The sequence below is a fragment of the Myotis lucifugus genome, unplaced genomic scaffold (assembly GCF_000147115.1).
Source record: "Myotis lucifugus unplaced genomic scaffold, Myoluc2.0 scaffold_31, whole genome shotgun sequence".
NCBI lineage: Eukaryota > Metazoa > Chordata > Mammalia > Chiroptera > Vespertilionidae > Myotis > Myotis lucifugus.
In genome coordinates, this window is record NW_005871079.1 from 5,905,928 (window position 1) to 5,922,106 (window position 16,179).

General features: G+C 39.8%; 1 protein-coding gene across 1 annotated transcript in view; it reads right to left on the reverse strand.

The window, feature by feature from the left end:
• The window catches only part of GNAQ (G protein subunit alpha q), a 166,946-nt gene that overhangs the window by 8,777 nt on the left and 141,990 nt on the right, over positions 1–16,179 (reverse strand). Inside the window, exon 5 of the mRNA XM_006086825.3 lies at positions 139–292. Coding sequence (XP_006086887.1) covers positions 139–292 — 154 coding nt within the window. The remainder of the gene's footprint in view (positions 1–138; positions 293–16,179) is intronic.

The window sequence follows — 16,179 nt, forward strand, 5'->3', positions numbered from 1 at the left end:
CTGTCCTTCCTCAGTCATGCCACACATGAAGGGAAAGCAGCAGGTGGAAAACATGTGATGTGTTTGCTGGCCTTGTATTGGTCTTGGTAGGGAAAACATCTCCCCAGCTACTGGGCTGGCTGAAGCGTGCTGACTTACCATCATATTCCGGGAAGTAGTCAACTAGGTGGGAATACATAATTTTCTCCTCTAGAAGATCTTTCTTGTTTAAGAACAGAATAACTGAGGAGTTCTGGAACCAGGGATATGTGATAATTGTTCTAAAGAGGGCTTTGCTTTCCTCCATTCGGTTCTGAAAGACATCATCAGAAAAACAAGGCGTGAATTACTTGATTACTCAATCTGTGAGTCGTGCTCCTTTCTGAAGTCCAGCCATCTTCTGTATGCATCTGATTTTTGTAGCCTTGGGCTGAGCTGTAGTCACTTTCACCAGGATTTACATGCAAATGGTTCAGGACACATCTGGACTATTCTCATTATGTAAACTCTCAGGTTGACAAGCAAAAGAGAATAATAATAAATTTGCTGAGATAACTCCTTCAACCTTAAGAGAAAGTAATCAAACCCAAGAAAATCATGTTGAATCTGGCACACTGTCATAAATTTTCACCCAAAATTATTCGTTCATGACCAAATACTTTAGATCTGAATTAAGAGCTAAATCCTAGGCTTCATTTTTGTGTTTCCTAAGCTGTGTTTAATTTCCTAAGCACCAGAATTAACTCTATTTTTAAACAATGAAAATAAAGTTAATTCATTGCTCAAAGTGCATCTATATTTCTAGAATTATTACTACATACATAGTAATAATATATAGATAGGTAGATATCTCCCCTGATAAGAAAACATATGGAAACAATATTTTTGGAACATATTTCCCATTTGTTGGAGCCCACTTTCTTCCTGTTTCACTATAATTTTCATACAGGACTACACAGATTATGTGGAGACTATGTAATTACCTGGATATACAAATGTGATATTTCTAATCTTTAGCACTTATGAAAGTGTTCTTACTTGAAGCTATATTATCTACCCAACCTTGGTAATATAAAATCACCCAAAAATTGTTCCTCCCACGGCCACATTCACCTCTAAATAATTCCTACCCTCAGGCCACAAAAGCAGCAGCGTTGGGGAATCCTCCTTTCCCTGAGGATATAAAAGCCATGGCGCATGGGTACGCTTCTTCCTAGACATACAGATGACACTTTCCAACCTCAATTTAGTTCTATGTGTTATGACTGCATTTCAGGCAATGAAAAGGCCTGCCTGAGATTGAGCCCACCTCTACTGCTAACAGGAGGCTCAGTGGTTTACGCAAGAACATCCTATCCCCCAACACCCTGGTTGGCTCAGAACCTGGTCAATCTAGGTCTAAGTCGTTCAGAACACCTCTTTCCTGGTTTATAATTTTCAGTTCAGCTAAATAGCTTAATTGATTCGATCAGCCCAGGAATTTTGCTGGGGACTCTGGGACAGAGAAACTTGCTTTCATGAAGAATGTGGAAGAGGAGCTTCAGGAGCTCCTAGCAGCCACCTTTGAACAGGAAAAGAAACCAGGACCTGTTCACCTGGTTTTAACTGCTCAGTCAGATCATGCCTGTCAAGATGGCAGGGTAGGTCAACTCTGTGCTTGTCTCTTCCCAAGACCACATCAAAATGACAACCAAATTATAGCAAAACCATCATGGAGAACCACATAAAGACTAGCTGACGAGAATTCCTATAACTAAGGATATAAAGACAAAGCCACGTAGTGACTGGTAGGAGGGGCAGAAATGTGAAACGGGAGGTCCCACACTCAGTGTGGCAATTAGAATCTGGCTGTGAAAACCAATGGGGATTACATCCGGGAAAGACAAAGGGCTGTGGGACTCTGGGTCAATCTTAGAGAACCAGTGGGCAGACTCACTCATCCACTCACTCACAACCTCACTCTCTCTAAGCTTCATTGCAGCTGCTCGAAAAGCACCAGGAACAATGGGGAGAAACTAAACTGACTTCAGGGCAAGGGCTGGAGGGGCAGGGGTCATAGTAACTCACTCCAGGGATGGAAGCACTGGAAAGCACCATGTTCCTTTTGTAAGCCCTCCTCCCACCTAGCTAGCATGGCACAGGGGTGCTAAATCTGTGCTCTCCATTAACCTGGCTGAACCCGTTCATCCCTCCCTGCTGATTCCTTGAGACCACCACCCCATCCAGCATGTTTGTCCAGCCTGAGACTCTTCCGTGTCTCCTCCACATAAGCAATCTTTGTGCTGCAATCTTTTCCCAAAATGTCTCAAAGGTCACAATCCCCAAACAAGCAGTGGCCAGCCTCAGCATACCTTTTAACTCTTACTGAATGGCTCTCAGACCAGTACAAGTGGCAACCAATCTCAACTTATATTGTAATTCTCATCAGGTGGCCCCAAGCCTGGCCTAAGCAACAACCAGTCTTGGCCGAGATGTAGCTTCAATTAAGTGGCCAAAAATCCAGTACAAGTGGCTGCTGGCCTCAGCTCACATGGTGCTCACCAAAGGGTCCCAAGCCCAGCATAAGTGCCAGCCAGTCTTACTTCACAGCTTAGCCTCTCCAAGCATAGCACAAGCAGCAATCAACTGCAGATCACTTTGTAGCTCCTACCAAGAATAGCAGTGGCTGAGCTTTCCCTGCACCAGAGGCCCTCCCAAAAGGCTCAAGAATCAACATACCCAGGGGCTGGCTTTAGACCACACCAGAGACCACCCAACCAGCTCCACAAACACACACCTGGAGGGCAGGCTCAGCTGGTACCAGAGCCTCACAAAGGTGACTCCCACTCCATGGAGTCAGCCCTCCCACAACAGCTTGTCCAATGTAGTCATGGCCAGTCTTCACAGCCAGTCATTCTAAGGGTCAAACCCACCCATGGACATGCAATTGAGCCTCAACTAAAACAGGAAGTCACACAACCCACACAGGGGACACCCCTAGAGTACCTGGCTCAAGAGACCAGGGAGATTGAGCTAGAGGGCCCCATAGGACACCTTCTACATAAGGCCACTCTGTGAAGGCTGACAGCTACAGCAGATTTACTGAATGCATAGAAACAAACATAGGAAGTTAACCAAAATGAGGAGGCAAAGGAACATGAGCAAAGTGAAAGAACAGGGCTAAATTCCAGAAAAAAAACACCCCAAAACACAAAAAATTAATGAAATGAAGATAAGCAGTCTGTTTATATAGAGTTCAAAATAGTGGTTATAAGGATGCTCAATGAAGTTAGGGGAAAAATAGATGAACTCACTGAGAACTTCAACAAAGGCAGAAAACATAAAAAAGGTGATAGAACACATGAAAAATAACCTGTCAGAAATGAAGAATACACTAGAGGCAATCAACAGCAGATTAGATGAAGCAGAGGATCAAATCAGCAATCACGGATTTTGTGCATTGGGCCTCTAGTCAATAAATCAATAAACAGGTGTTGGTGAGGCTATGGAGAAAAGGAAGTGCTTGTGTACTGTAGGTGCAATTGTAAACTAATGCAGGCACTATTAGAAACAGTAAGTAGGTTTCTCAAAAAGTTAAAAATAGAACCACCACATGCCCCAGCAATTCTACTTCTAGATATTTATCCAAAGAAATGCAAACACTAATTCAAAAATATATATTTGCCCCTATGTTAACTGCAGCAATATTTACAATAGTCAAGATACGGTAGCAACCTAAGTGTCCACTGATAGACAAATGGATAAGGAAGATGTAGTACATATATATATATATAGCCATAAAAGGAATGAAATATTGCCATTTAAGACAACATGGATGGACCTAGAGGGTATTGTGCTAAGTGAAATAAGTCAGACACATAAAGACAAATACTGTACGATTTTGCTTGTATGTAAAATGTACAAAACAAAACAAAACAGAAACAAACTCACAGACGCACAGAACACACTGATGGGAGGGGCTTGGGGGAATGGGTGAAAAGGTGAAAAGAATTAAGAAGTACAAATTGCCAATTATAAAAATAGTCATGGGGATATCAAGTACAGCATAGGGAATATAGTCAATAATAATGTTAACAGCTATGCATGGTACCAGATGGGTACTAGACTTAACAGGGTGATCACTGTGTAAGGTATAGTGATCTAGTCACTATATTGTATAGTGATTATACTGTGATAAATGTCTAGTCACTATATTGTATACCTGGAACTAAGATAATATTGTATGTCAACTGTAACTGAAAAGTAAACAAAAAAATAAACAACAAATCCCATGCTTAAATTTAGTTATACCTCTAGATTTTTTAGTAAAATCAGCCAATAAGTACCTTTTAGTTTTTAAGCTGCTTTGAGCTATATTTTCTTTTTCTTTTTTTAATGCTCACCCAAGGATATTTTCCCATTGATTTTTAGAGAGAGTGCAAGAGAGAGGGAAAGACAGAGAAAAATATCAGTGTGAGAGAAACACATCCATTGGTTGCCTCCTGTACAAGCCTAGACCAGGGAGGAGCCTGCAACCAAGGTACATGCCCTTGACTGGAATCGAACCCAGGACCCTCCGGTCCGCAGGCTGATGCTCTATCCACTGAGCAAGGGCTGAACTGTATTTTCTGTTTCTTATTATATCAAATACTTCTAGTTGATATACCTGGATACATATCGCTCTCAATTGAGGCTGATGCTGCTGACTTACAAATCATACTTGGGGCGGGTGTGGGGTGGGGTGGGGGGGGGAAGGTGCGGAAAGCTTGATGAGCCAGGATGACAACGTGGAAGGCAATGCTCTATCCCACTGCTGTGATAAGAGATGCCAGTCGACACATCCAGCCAAGTGTCTGAGTCCCTGCTATGAAAATCTCACCTTGCTGGCTTCCTTCATTCCTTCTTGTTTTTCCCAATTTAGGTGAGTAAAGATTCTGACATTATGCTGTATGAGTTGTTTTTCACTCTGCAGTGAAAATTCCTTATGCTTCCCTGCCCCCAACTGACAGTATTTACAAACCGACATGCTCCATATCAAAGCCCCTGGTCTACATCCTACACGGATTAAATGAGATTTTCACAATGCTGCACAAGGTAGTGCAACGTACAGAGCAGGAGGCATAATCCACTTTGCTCAGTAGGAACTGCAATCAAGGAGGGAACAGCAGGTCCTAGGAGACTTTATGGCACTTGCTGTTCAGTCATTTACCAGCACATGGAGTTTCAAGGAGGAAAACAAAATAGCAATGTACGAGACACATGTATGGCTGATGGTAAAGGTTTAGTATCCTAAACACAGGGCTCCCTGTTAAATGGGTGGGCCTGGCCTATATCTGAGGCCCAAGCAGGCTCCTGATTTCTTGTCACCCCCCACAGCTACGACATGTCATGGACTGAAAGCAAATGCCCCTCTCAATGAAGGGTGGCCTGGATGCAGGTGAGGGAGCTGCAATAGAGGGACAGAGACTAGATGGGTCTGCCAGAAGTATGTCACTTCCTGAGATAGGCATGAGAAGAGCAAAGTGGTCACAGAACTGAGGACAGGCTGTGAGCAAGTGAGCACAGTGGGATGGCTGAGGTAAACATGGCCACAGAAATGTCAGTCTTACCCAGACCACACTTGCTATGGACTGAATGTGTGTGTCTCTCCAAAATTCACATGTTGGAAGTCCTAACCCCCATTGTGATGGTATTAGGAGGCAGAGCCATCAGGAGGTAACTGGGATTAAGTGTCCTTATAGACCTCAGAGAGCTCCCTCACCCCTTCTGCCATGTGAGGACAGAGCAAGAAGACAGACAACCACCTAAGACCAGGAAGCAGGCCTTCCCCAGACACCAAAATTGCCTGCACCTTGATCTTGGACTTCTCAGCCTCCAGAACTGAGAGAAATAAATGTTGTTTATAACTCACCCAGTCTACGGTATTTTGATATAGCAGTCTAGTGCTGATCAGGTAACCCTCCTCCCCTGGGCTGGAGCCAGCAACGAGTAGAGCACTAAACAGGAAGCTTTCACCCTGATCCAGGCCCATGGAGGACAGGCTATCTACTCCCCACTTTGTAACCACAAAGGACCATTCAGTGTCTTTCCTTGTCATCAGAAAAATCCCTGTTCAAGCCATCAGTGAGGGCGTCTCATACCTCTAATGGATTCTCAAGATATCTAATCTGCATAAAACATTGCTGTTTTATGCAACCCCTGCTAACACATGGTAGACTAATGCTGGGTAAAGCCCCACGTTCCTCACTCTGGCATTCACAGCTGACCACAGTGACCCCAGTGCACACCTTCAATCTGAACCCCCCACAAATGCTCTTGCCTCCACATAAACAGAGTCAATGTTATCACTGTCACACAAGTGTGATAAAATTTTCCTGACCTATGGCCTGTAATGCTATCCTCACTCCTTCAAGGCCCAGATCAACCTGACTTCCCCAGGAAATCCTTTCCCAAACCCTTGTTGGGCTGGCTCCTTCCTCACCCCCAGCACACACTGTGCTATTCCTCATTTGCCCATCATTCAGTAGACACACATGAAGGGTTTATTAGAGGCTGGGAATGATATGTTGGAGATAGGGTCTGTGACCCAGAGGACTAAAGAAGACAGGGGTGTCAATGTGTAATTCCAGGTCCATGTGATAGCCAATAGAAGAGTGGGGTCACACAGGAAGGAAAGATTTGACTTAAAAGCAAATGTAGTTTTGAGTTGCATCTTGATGGATGGAGAGATTACAAGAAGGCAAGGAGAACAAAAGCAAAGCAAAGGAGAATATACACCCACAACCCTGTAAAGAGATCTGTGAAAATTCTGCTTCGCTATTTCCTATCAGACATAACTCACTGAAGAATACCTTATGCATTACCTTACTATAGGGCACTATTATCTTAAAAGACCAAAACTAGTTGGCCTTTTTTAATGTAGTAACCTATGATAATGTATAATTTGACTCAAAATTATTTGTAGCTTACCCAACTTTGAATACTTTAAAAATTCTCATACATCCTTAAAAGGGATGTTAGTGACTTAGGAACTTACTCTCTCCCGTATTTGTTTCATTTACATATATCAACTGGGTGAATAAATGCAATGACTCAAAAGAAAAATAACTCCAGAGCCTTATGAAAAAAATTTGCAAGCCTGGTCTTCTGCATAAGGGTTTCCTCCCTCAGTTACTTAGGAAAAAGCTTGGTGTATTTGACTTTGTGCCGCCCTCAGGATCACATTGTGTGTCCTGTCTGATGTCAACACTCCCAGAATTCAAAACACATTCGGTGCCAAGATCCTGTTGCTGGACAGAGTGGGGAGAAGGAATGGGTCAGGGCTGTGAGATGGAGACTTCAGGTTTGAAACAAAAGCTCTGCCTTAAATACTCCATGTGACCTTGTGCCAAGTGACTGAACCTCAGATTCCCTTTATCCCCAGGGTTTGGGAGGACAGAATGAAAGTGCATGCAAAGCTCTTAGCTATGACCCCAACAGACCGGCAACAGCTTTCCCTGGCAGCCACTGTCAGAGATGGTAAAGCGCATACTTACCTCCAATCTCTGGCCAAACTGTAAACCCAGAGACATCTTTCTATTCACTGGAATTGTACAAAGTTAACCTATTCATGATTTCAAGTCCAGATGTACACATCTAATTTCTGAGAAATTGGAAAATCATTCAGGTTTCTGCCAATTTCATTCATTCAATATTCGAATGTTTCTCAAGTATCTTAAAAATCTCTAAAAATGTTCAATACTCTCAACCCCAGAGCAAACCAAGAGAAAAACAGATATAATATATAAATGGAGCAGTTGGAATGAGAAATAATTCAAGACACTCTGTAGCCATCCCACTTCTGCTATCCAAATCAGACAAAGGGATAGAAATGATAAGGATACCAAACTCAGCTGGACAGATATCTTTCCTAGATGATTTACGTAGTTTTTGCAAATCTTTGCAAGTGATTATTTGAGATCAGATTTTGCTTGAATAGAGTTCCCGAAGGTTTTAATATTATAATTCCTGCCTATGAATCAATGTATTCTTCCTGTACAGGATGTTTAGAGAAGCAAAAATATAGAATATATTTGCTTATTACCTCCAGGTCTAAGGTTTCTAGGCAATGAGATGAGATCACAGAGCAGGCCCTTGTAAAGTGAGCTAGTGCAAACCAGTGTGTGGTGTAGGAGGAGTGGAGGAGGAAACCAGGAGGACAGAGAAAGAAGCTGGGGGAAGGGACAAGGAAAGGTGGTCACACATCCTCACACTATGGAGACTGGAGAGCCTCAACGTGAGTTAGGAAACATGACAGATGGGTAACCCTCTCTGATGCGGAAGTCCACAGTCTTAGAAGTTATAGGAGACAGGGCTACTTCCTTAAATATTTTCTAGTATTTTAGTTTAGTCAAGTAACCAAGTAACAATCTCTTTTCAAGACTATTTTACAGCACAATGATCTTTCTACTGAAAATTACCCGATACTCCATATACTACTAATTTTATGCTTATATGCCAGTGAGCCAAAGTCTATCCTTATATACATAAATTCCTTTTCTTTGCTCATAACACTCCTCATGTCTTGAGTATTCACATCATTGACATTTCAATTCGCTGACCTTCCTCCCATCCTTCCTGTACTCCATCCATACCCACTATTCTGTGTCATCATCTTGGGTAGTCCCACTAGTGGCTCCAGAGAGATTGCCACGTTCTTGCTCTGTGGCTGCTAATTCTTTGGCAAACACAAAAGGGTGATATTGGTGTTAGGATAAGAATTTGGTTTGTCTATGTCCAAAGAGATCAACTCAAGGGCTTGTATGGGTTGCATTTTGGGGCCCTGTCCAATGGAGTACCACTTGACCTGACCTGGCCATGATCACATAACACACCAAAGTTCTTGTTAGTAACTCTTCTCTACCTTCCAAAGACAGCAGGAATATGGCTAGAATCTCCACTGAACAGGATCAGACAGCAGGTAAAAATGAAGAACTAAGATAGGGAAGCAGAAAATGTTTGGAGCTGAAGGACTGCAGTAAGTAGATAAACTGATCTTATGACAAGAAAATTAATGAAGGAGGGATAACCTATTGACTTGAACGTTTTCTCATAAGAAGACATGTACAAAATACATATTAAATGAGCCAGGTGCATTATACTCCTCAGGCATTTTTACATTTTTCAACAATAATTGTTATGTCATTAATAGGGTTTTTTTCCTTTTTAGTTTTATTTTCAGGAACAGTAGATCATGAAAATTTTCAGTCTCTGATGTATTTTTAGCTCTATGAATATCATTTATTTTATATAAAATTTAATAATAATAATAATAATAACTAACATTTGCTTAGTGCAAATATGCACCAGATTGTTCAAAGTACTTTACTATGTAAAAGAAGTTGGGAAGCTCTTCTGTGAAGGACCATATAGTAAATATCTTAGAAGCTTTGTAGGCCACACTTTCTCTGTTGTAATTACTCAATGTTGCTGAGGTAGCAGAAAAGCATTTATGGACAGACAATACATAAATGAATGTTTCTGTGCCTGGTTTCCAATACAATTTTGCTTTGGGCACTGATATTTGAATTTCACATAATTTTTACATGGTACAAAATGTTATTCTTATTTTGATATTTTTCAGCCACTTACATATGTAAAAACTACTCTCGCTTATGAGCTGTACAGTAACAGAAGGTATGGTGGATTTGGCCTGAGGACCATAGTCTGCTGACCCTAGGTGTGGAGACTGAGCACCAGGTGATAAAAAATTACGTAACACACCTAGTATTGAATTAAGTAACTATCATAGCTATTTGAATCATTAGCAACATTAAAATTTACATATATATACATATATATACATATATATACATATTTTAAGAGTTTGAGTATATTTACTTATAATTATATTCAGAAAATTTATAATATATGATGAAGCACATATATGTGGAAGTAAAAATAAAGATTCCCCCCAATACATTTTTTGGTAATATCTTTGAGCCTTAATTTTCTCCCTATTTACCTTTTCCCATAATTCTTAGATATTGAATTTCTAAATTTATTCCCCCCCCCCTTCTTTTCCAAAGCATGAAGGATAAAACTTAAGAAAGAGAAATCAATGTTTTAATTCATTTGCTTAATTTTAGTGTCAGGGCAGTAAGTAGGTCTATTTACCCAGATGTTGCACATATGTAAGGAATGCTTTTCCAGATGTTTTAATACCATGCATCTGGCATTTTAAACCAACAAAATTATTATGAAATAATCCTCAGTTGAAGATATATCTTTCATGTTACTTTAAGTAGTTTTAAGAAAATAATTCTACAAACATTCTTTGTTAACAAGATACTACTATTAATCTGTGTGGATTTACTCTGTCCCTGCTTTTATTCTTTACCCCTCTAAATGACTGACAATGTGAAGGGAGGGCAGGGAAAACACATGAAAAAACCAAGCCACTTAGATTATAGGATTTTGGGGTAAACTTTTGGCAAAAATTCTGTTGTATGCATTATTTGCAGTTTTCAGTGATGTATCTGCCCCTTGTTTTTATTTGATCTTGCACACTAGAACAAAGTCCTGGCACTGTTTAAAAGCAATGCTTACTGTCTGCTTACAAAAAATTAGTATCCCCATCTTGAATGACTTATTGGTAGGTACAAGAAATTCACTCAAATACTTGTGGGCTGATTCGAATGATCCCTCCTGGGAAAACTATAAAGTGCTGACATATGCTTTGGACTAACAAGCTTTGAGAAACAATGGGCTTCCCCCTGCCTTTTTTAAAACCCAGTATTCTGTATAATACGTGCATGACAGTAATTAATACACAAAGTGCAATGGTATTATAAAATTTATGAAGAGACTAAGTATTTTTTTTCAACAAAAAAGTATTAACAACCCCCAATGAGAAAATGAGAACCGGGTGTAGAGCGCTAAGATGAAAAGTTTCACTATTTTGCCCTAGAGAAGAGTTTATTCCTTCTCTTCGTTCTTTATTCTGATAAAAATTTGCTGGATGCTTTTTAAATATTTTAAATAAAATGTTTTTCTTATAAAATACTTGCAATATAACCTTATTGTTGGGCAGTCAGACAAAAAATGTTTGAAATATCAATGTTCCACTCTGTATAGAAAATGGTAGTCTGGATGTTATGCAGGAAGTAAAAGATCTCTTCCTGAAGCTAATAACCAAGTGAGATTGGAGATAAGTCCAACACAAACACCTGAAAGACAACCAACAGAAATATGAAAATCACACAAAATCAGCTTCCTTTATAGTGAAACAAAGGTGGTGTGTGTGTGTATCATGAAGAAAGCAGACAACTTGGAAAGACCTGAGGGAAAACCTGGAGAGATCACACATGAGCTGAGTAATTAGACTTGATCAGGAGGTTAAGCAGGAGAGAGCACATAGCCTTGAAAGAGTAAATCCAATTTAAAACCTTGGAGGTGAAGTAACTCTTCAGGTATCCAGACAATAGAAATGTGTTGGAAAATTTATGAACTCACAAATACAAATGTGCTAGAGACTAGAGTATTTGAATAAAGATAAAAGGAGAAGTGATGGGAACTAATTCTACTGTTAAAATGGAACAGATGAGGGAAATGGACATTGCAGATCTGAAAACTGACAAAGGAAGCAAGAATTGAACTCTTGGGGACAGATGATGTGTGTTGTAAACCAGCTAACTTTCAGTTGACTTTGGCTGATGGTCGTTTCGGATTGATTGGTAGCTGTGCCATACTTGTTAAATATTTAGTACATGTCTAAGGTTTTGTAAATTTATAAACTGTTAAAGTTTCATTCAGCTTCAAGAAGAGCATGTGCAATCCCCAATCTGTCCTCTCCATGCCTGCCCACGTTTTCATCTTTAAGGCCGAGTAAAGGATTAAGGAACTGCTGCTCCTAATCTAACTCTGAACTACCCAGTGGAAACTCAGAAACTGAAAGTGGAAGGAATTTTGGGTGACAGTGCTCTTAATGGCAGTGGTAATGGGAAAGGAGCACAAGTCATATATATATATATATTCTGTTGACTTTAGGGTTGTGATTAAATACAACTAGGATCGGGGCACAAGGTGAAAATCACGAGTCTAAATTACCCTTAAAAGTGTATTTTGAAGGTATCCACTGGTGGCCTCAAGACCATCTAGCCGTGCCATATGTCCATCCCAGTCTGCACCAGGCGAAGTTTGGTTTGGGTTTGCCATTGAACAAAGATTTAGTATCACTGAGTATCACAGCAGGCTCACATTATGTGCTTGTGAGCTGCTTACATGAGGTAAGCCATGCAGGAACTGAGCCCAACTGAGGGAACAATAGATTCCATCTCTCCCTCTCACATTATGTTACTGCATCCTCTCACAGAGCCTTTTGCATAACTTTTTTACTTCTCTCTCTCTCTCTCTTCGTCCTTTTCCCTTTTGGGAACCTGAATATTTATAACTACATTTTCATAAATCCACTTTTTATGTGACTCTACTATGTAATTCCATAGCATTGGTCTTTAAAAGTGATACTGACCCTAAAAGATTTAGACACACTTGAATGTATGATTTGGACCACTCAAGCCAATGCATTTTGATGATGGTGAAAAGAAACTTTCAAAATTATCATGGATGCAAAGGAAGTTTTCCCATGACCAAAACTTTTGAAAAGACAAAATGGGGATGTGGGGAGGAACTGGGGAAAAAATAACATAATCAAAGATGCCTGGCCCTACCCAGTTTGGCTCAGTGGACAGAGCATCAGCCTGCGGACTGAAGGGTCCCGGGTTCAATTCCAGTCAAGGGCACATGCTCATGTTATAGGCTCGATCCCCTGTAGGGGGCGTGCAGGAGGCTGCCGATCAATGATTCTCATCATTGATGTTTTTTTTATCTCTCTCTCCCTTCCTCTCTGAAATCAATAAAAATATATTTTTAAAAAATGCTTGGGTAATGGAAAGGCTTAAAAGAATTACCATCAGGTTCTAGGCTTAGTAGGTGCTCAGAAACTTCTAAGTAAATGAATGTAAAAACCGGAAATAATTCAAACCCTTAAAAAATGGCAAGAGCACCTTGCATTTAAAAAGAATTTTTCAGAAACTTCCAAGAAAAGCTTATTTACTCTATTCGACTCCCTAAGACTCCCAACAATATGAAACAACAATAAAACCTAATGAAGACACTGGGAAACAACTCCAACCACAGGTGTGGAAAGGTTTCTGCCAAATATGTGATATCTGCACTGACCCAGAAAGGCTGCTGAAACCATTAAACACCTTTGCATAATTCAGTCAGGCTGAGATTTGTGTGTGTAAATGTAGGACACAGAGCACTCGCGTGATGACGTTTCACTCAGAAAACAGAGGACTGGTGGTGTGAACTGGTCCTTGGAGAGGCTGAGAAGAGCACATTAAAGGCCTAGTTCCGCAACGAGGCTATACAGGAAGCAGGACTGATGAGAGGAACAGCTGGGTTATGTCATCTATATATTCTCCAAAACCTGGACTCCTAACCCCGGGAACTGCCTGGAGAGGGGGCAGGGAAAGAAAGCTGTTTCGTGCCTTCATGCTGCAAAATACCTAGGAATTCCATACCTTTGAAGAAAATGACTAGCACCAAAACAAAAAACCTAAGACAACAAATCAGAGGAAAGATTAATGTGGGAAACGGAGAATACTTTGAAAAGGAAAACAAAAATCCTCAGAAAGACATCCTTGAAACAAAAACAGGATACGGACATTAAAAAAGGGGAATATCTGAATCATAAAAAGAGCTCTTAGAGTTTCAAAAAAAGAAAATCTATGAAAACCAAAATACAAACACACACACATGATGGTTGGAAGATAATTCTTGAGAAATTATTTGGGTAGCAAAAAGAAATGACAAATTTTAGAGAAAAGTTGAGAAAAATAAAAACAATCCATCAAGGTAGTCCTCCAGCCAAAAGAAGTTATAGGAAGAGAAAATGGAGAGGAGAAAATTTTCAAATGAATACAAAATTAAAATTTTTTATAACTAAATCTCTAGAATAAAGGGCCCTGGAAGGGGAAGGGGGTGAAAATCTATACCAAATAGATCCTCCCTTAAATTTGAGAATATCTAGGACAGACAAAAGTTTCCAAAACTTTCCATAGAAAATAGGGTCACGTGAAGAATAAGGAAGCAGATGAGCCATGAATTCTTGAAAAGGACATTAGCAGACAATGGAATAGCATTTTCAGAATTATTTATATTTGAGAATTCTATTCCCAGCCAAAGTATCAATTAAGTTTGAGGGCATAATATGGACATTTTTAGACAGGCATGAAAATTTAAAAATCTCTCTCTTCCTTGGACCCTGAAGGGGGATATGTCCCCCCCAAAATAAGAAAATAAACCAAGAAATACGACAACATTGGATCCAGAAACAGGGAATTTAACACAAGAAAGAACTTAACTCCCAGGATAATGGTGAAACAGGTCCCAGATTGACAAATGTGTAAGATGCAAGAGAACAATCAGTCTGGATTAGAAAAGAAAAAGAATTCTAGGAGGAAGATCTCCAATTAAAGGGGAAAAAATATTATCTGAAATGTTGACCATGTTTTGAAATATTTCACAGATCTGTTGATGAATTAGAAAAGAATCAGCGAGCGATACACCCATGCACCCACATGTGTGTGTAGCGATTATTAACTCTAGAGGAAAAAGTTGACCAAAAAAGTGAGTAAAAATCACAATTTACTTATTTAGCTCATTAATGAACAATATTTTGCTGCCATGTAGTGTAAACGTTGAATTATTTTTAAAAAAACCGTGACATAGCTATGTTGAAAGAATGGGGGAAGAAGAAAGGGTGAGAGTGTTAAAGCACATGACCTATATTCTTCATAAGAGGGGGACAATACACTTAACAAATAAAAAAATAGCAGGATGAACACATTTAGAGAAAATAACAGAAACCAAGAGATAAGAGTTGAGGGTAGGGTTTCTGATTATCAGGACTGTGGTGGGCTGGCAGTTAAGGAACTGCCATTTTAAAAACTATATATTTTTAGTTATTCTGCTTTGTAATGAACATGTATTATCTTGGTTATTAAAATGATTACATTTACTAATAAGTTTTAAGAAATTAACAATACATTATTTTACATTAAAAAATATAAAAATCAAAAGACAAAACATCTGAGGAAAAGACAAGCCTATTGCTAGGAGTGATACATGGTGCAGAGTTGACAAATGTCAAACAGAAAACCTAACTCTTACTTTGTTCCTGAATACTCTGTCAAGGAGAAGACTTTTCATATTAAAAAAGATAAAGAGAAGATCAGTAAGATGAAAATAAGATTGGTAAGGAGATTATGAGAGGCCACGCTAATTGCTCTAAATCAGCGGTCACCAACCGGTGGTCCGCGAGGTCTGAAAGGTTGGTGACCCCTGCTCTAAATGACATCAAGACATTCTAAGACAACAGGTCAATCTAGTTTTAGTTATTACCATTTTTGTGAACATTAGCCTATCTAATTAGCAAAGCGAGCAGGGAATAGATCCAAAAATCCTGGAATATTGGTGGGGTACAGGGACAGAATGGGATGGTGCATGGGAGGAAGGTGCCCCACTGTACTAACCCTAGGCATTCTAAGAACAACACGCACCTATCTACAAGCACCTCCTAGACAAAAGCAAGGGTCGGTGAGAAGGCATTAGGACCAACCTCGCTGACTCTAGGAAAGTGTCTAAAGCTTACACCTCCTGCATGGGAATTTACTAGTACATCTTGAGCACCTGCTCTGTGCTAGGTAGTGGACGTGTCATCTCAAATAATTCATGAATCTTGTGAGATGAAGTATTCATTTCTACCACCGTACAGATGATGAGAGCTGTGGCTTCATTTTGAATTTCCCTGTCTATAAAGTCCATGTCTTTTCTACTAAGCCATTAGATTACAGCAATTGATGAGGAATTTTTCAAAAAGTATTCTCATTTTTAAAAAAGCAACACATTTAAGATGTTGGTGAACATTCCTCATGCTTCATTCCTGCAGGACAATGTGGCATAGAGAGGGGTAGTCCGGGGAGCTTAGCTCTCAGCCTGGTCCCCAAGGCCACTCCTTGAGACATCTTTTCAGCTCTCTGGGTTCAGTTTCCTAATCCAGAGATGAAATAAAATCCAGCAGAAGAAATACTAATAGGATAAATATTTTCAGCTATTATTTTTAAGTGGATTCCTTCGATATTTACCTTTTCTTTTAAATCTACATCTCATTGCACT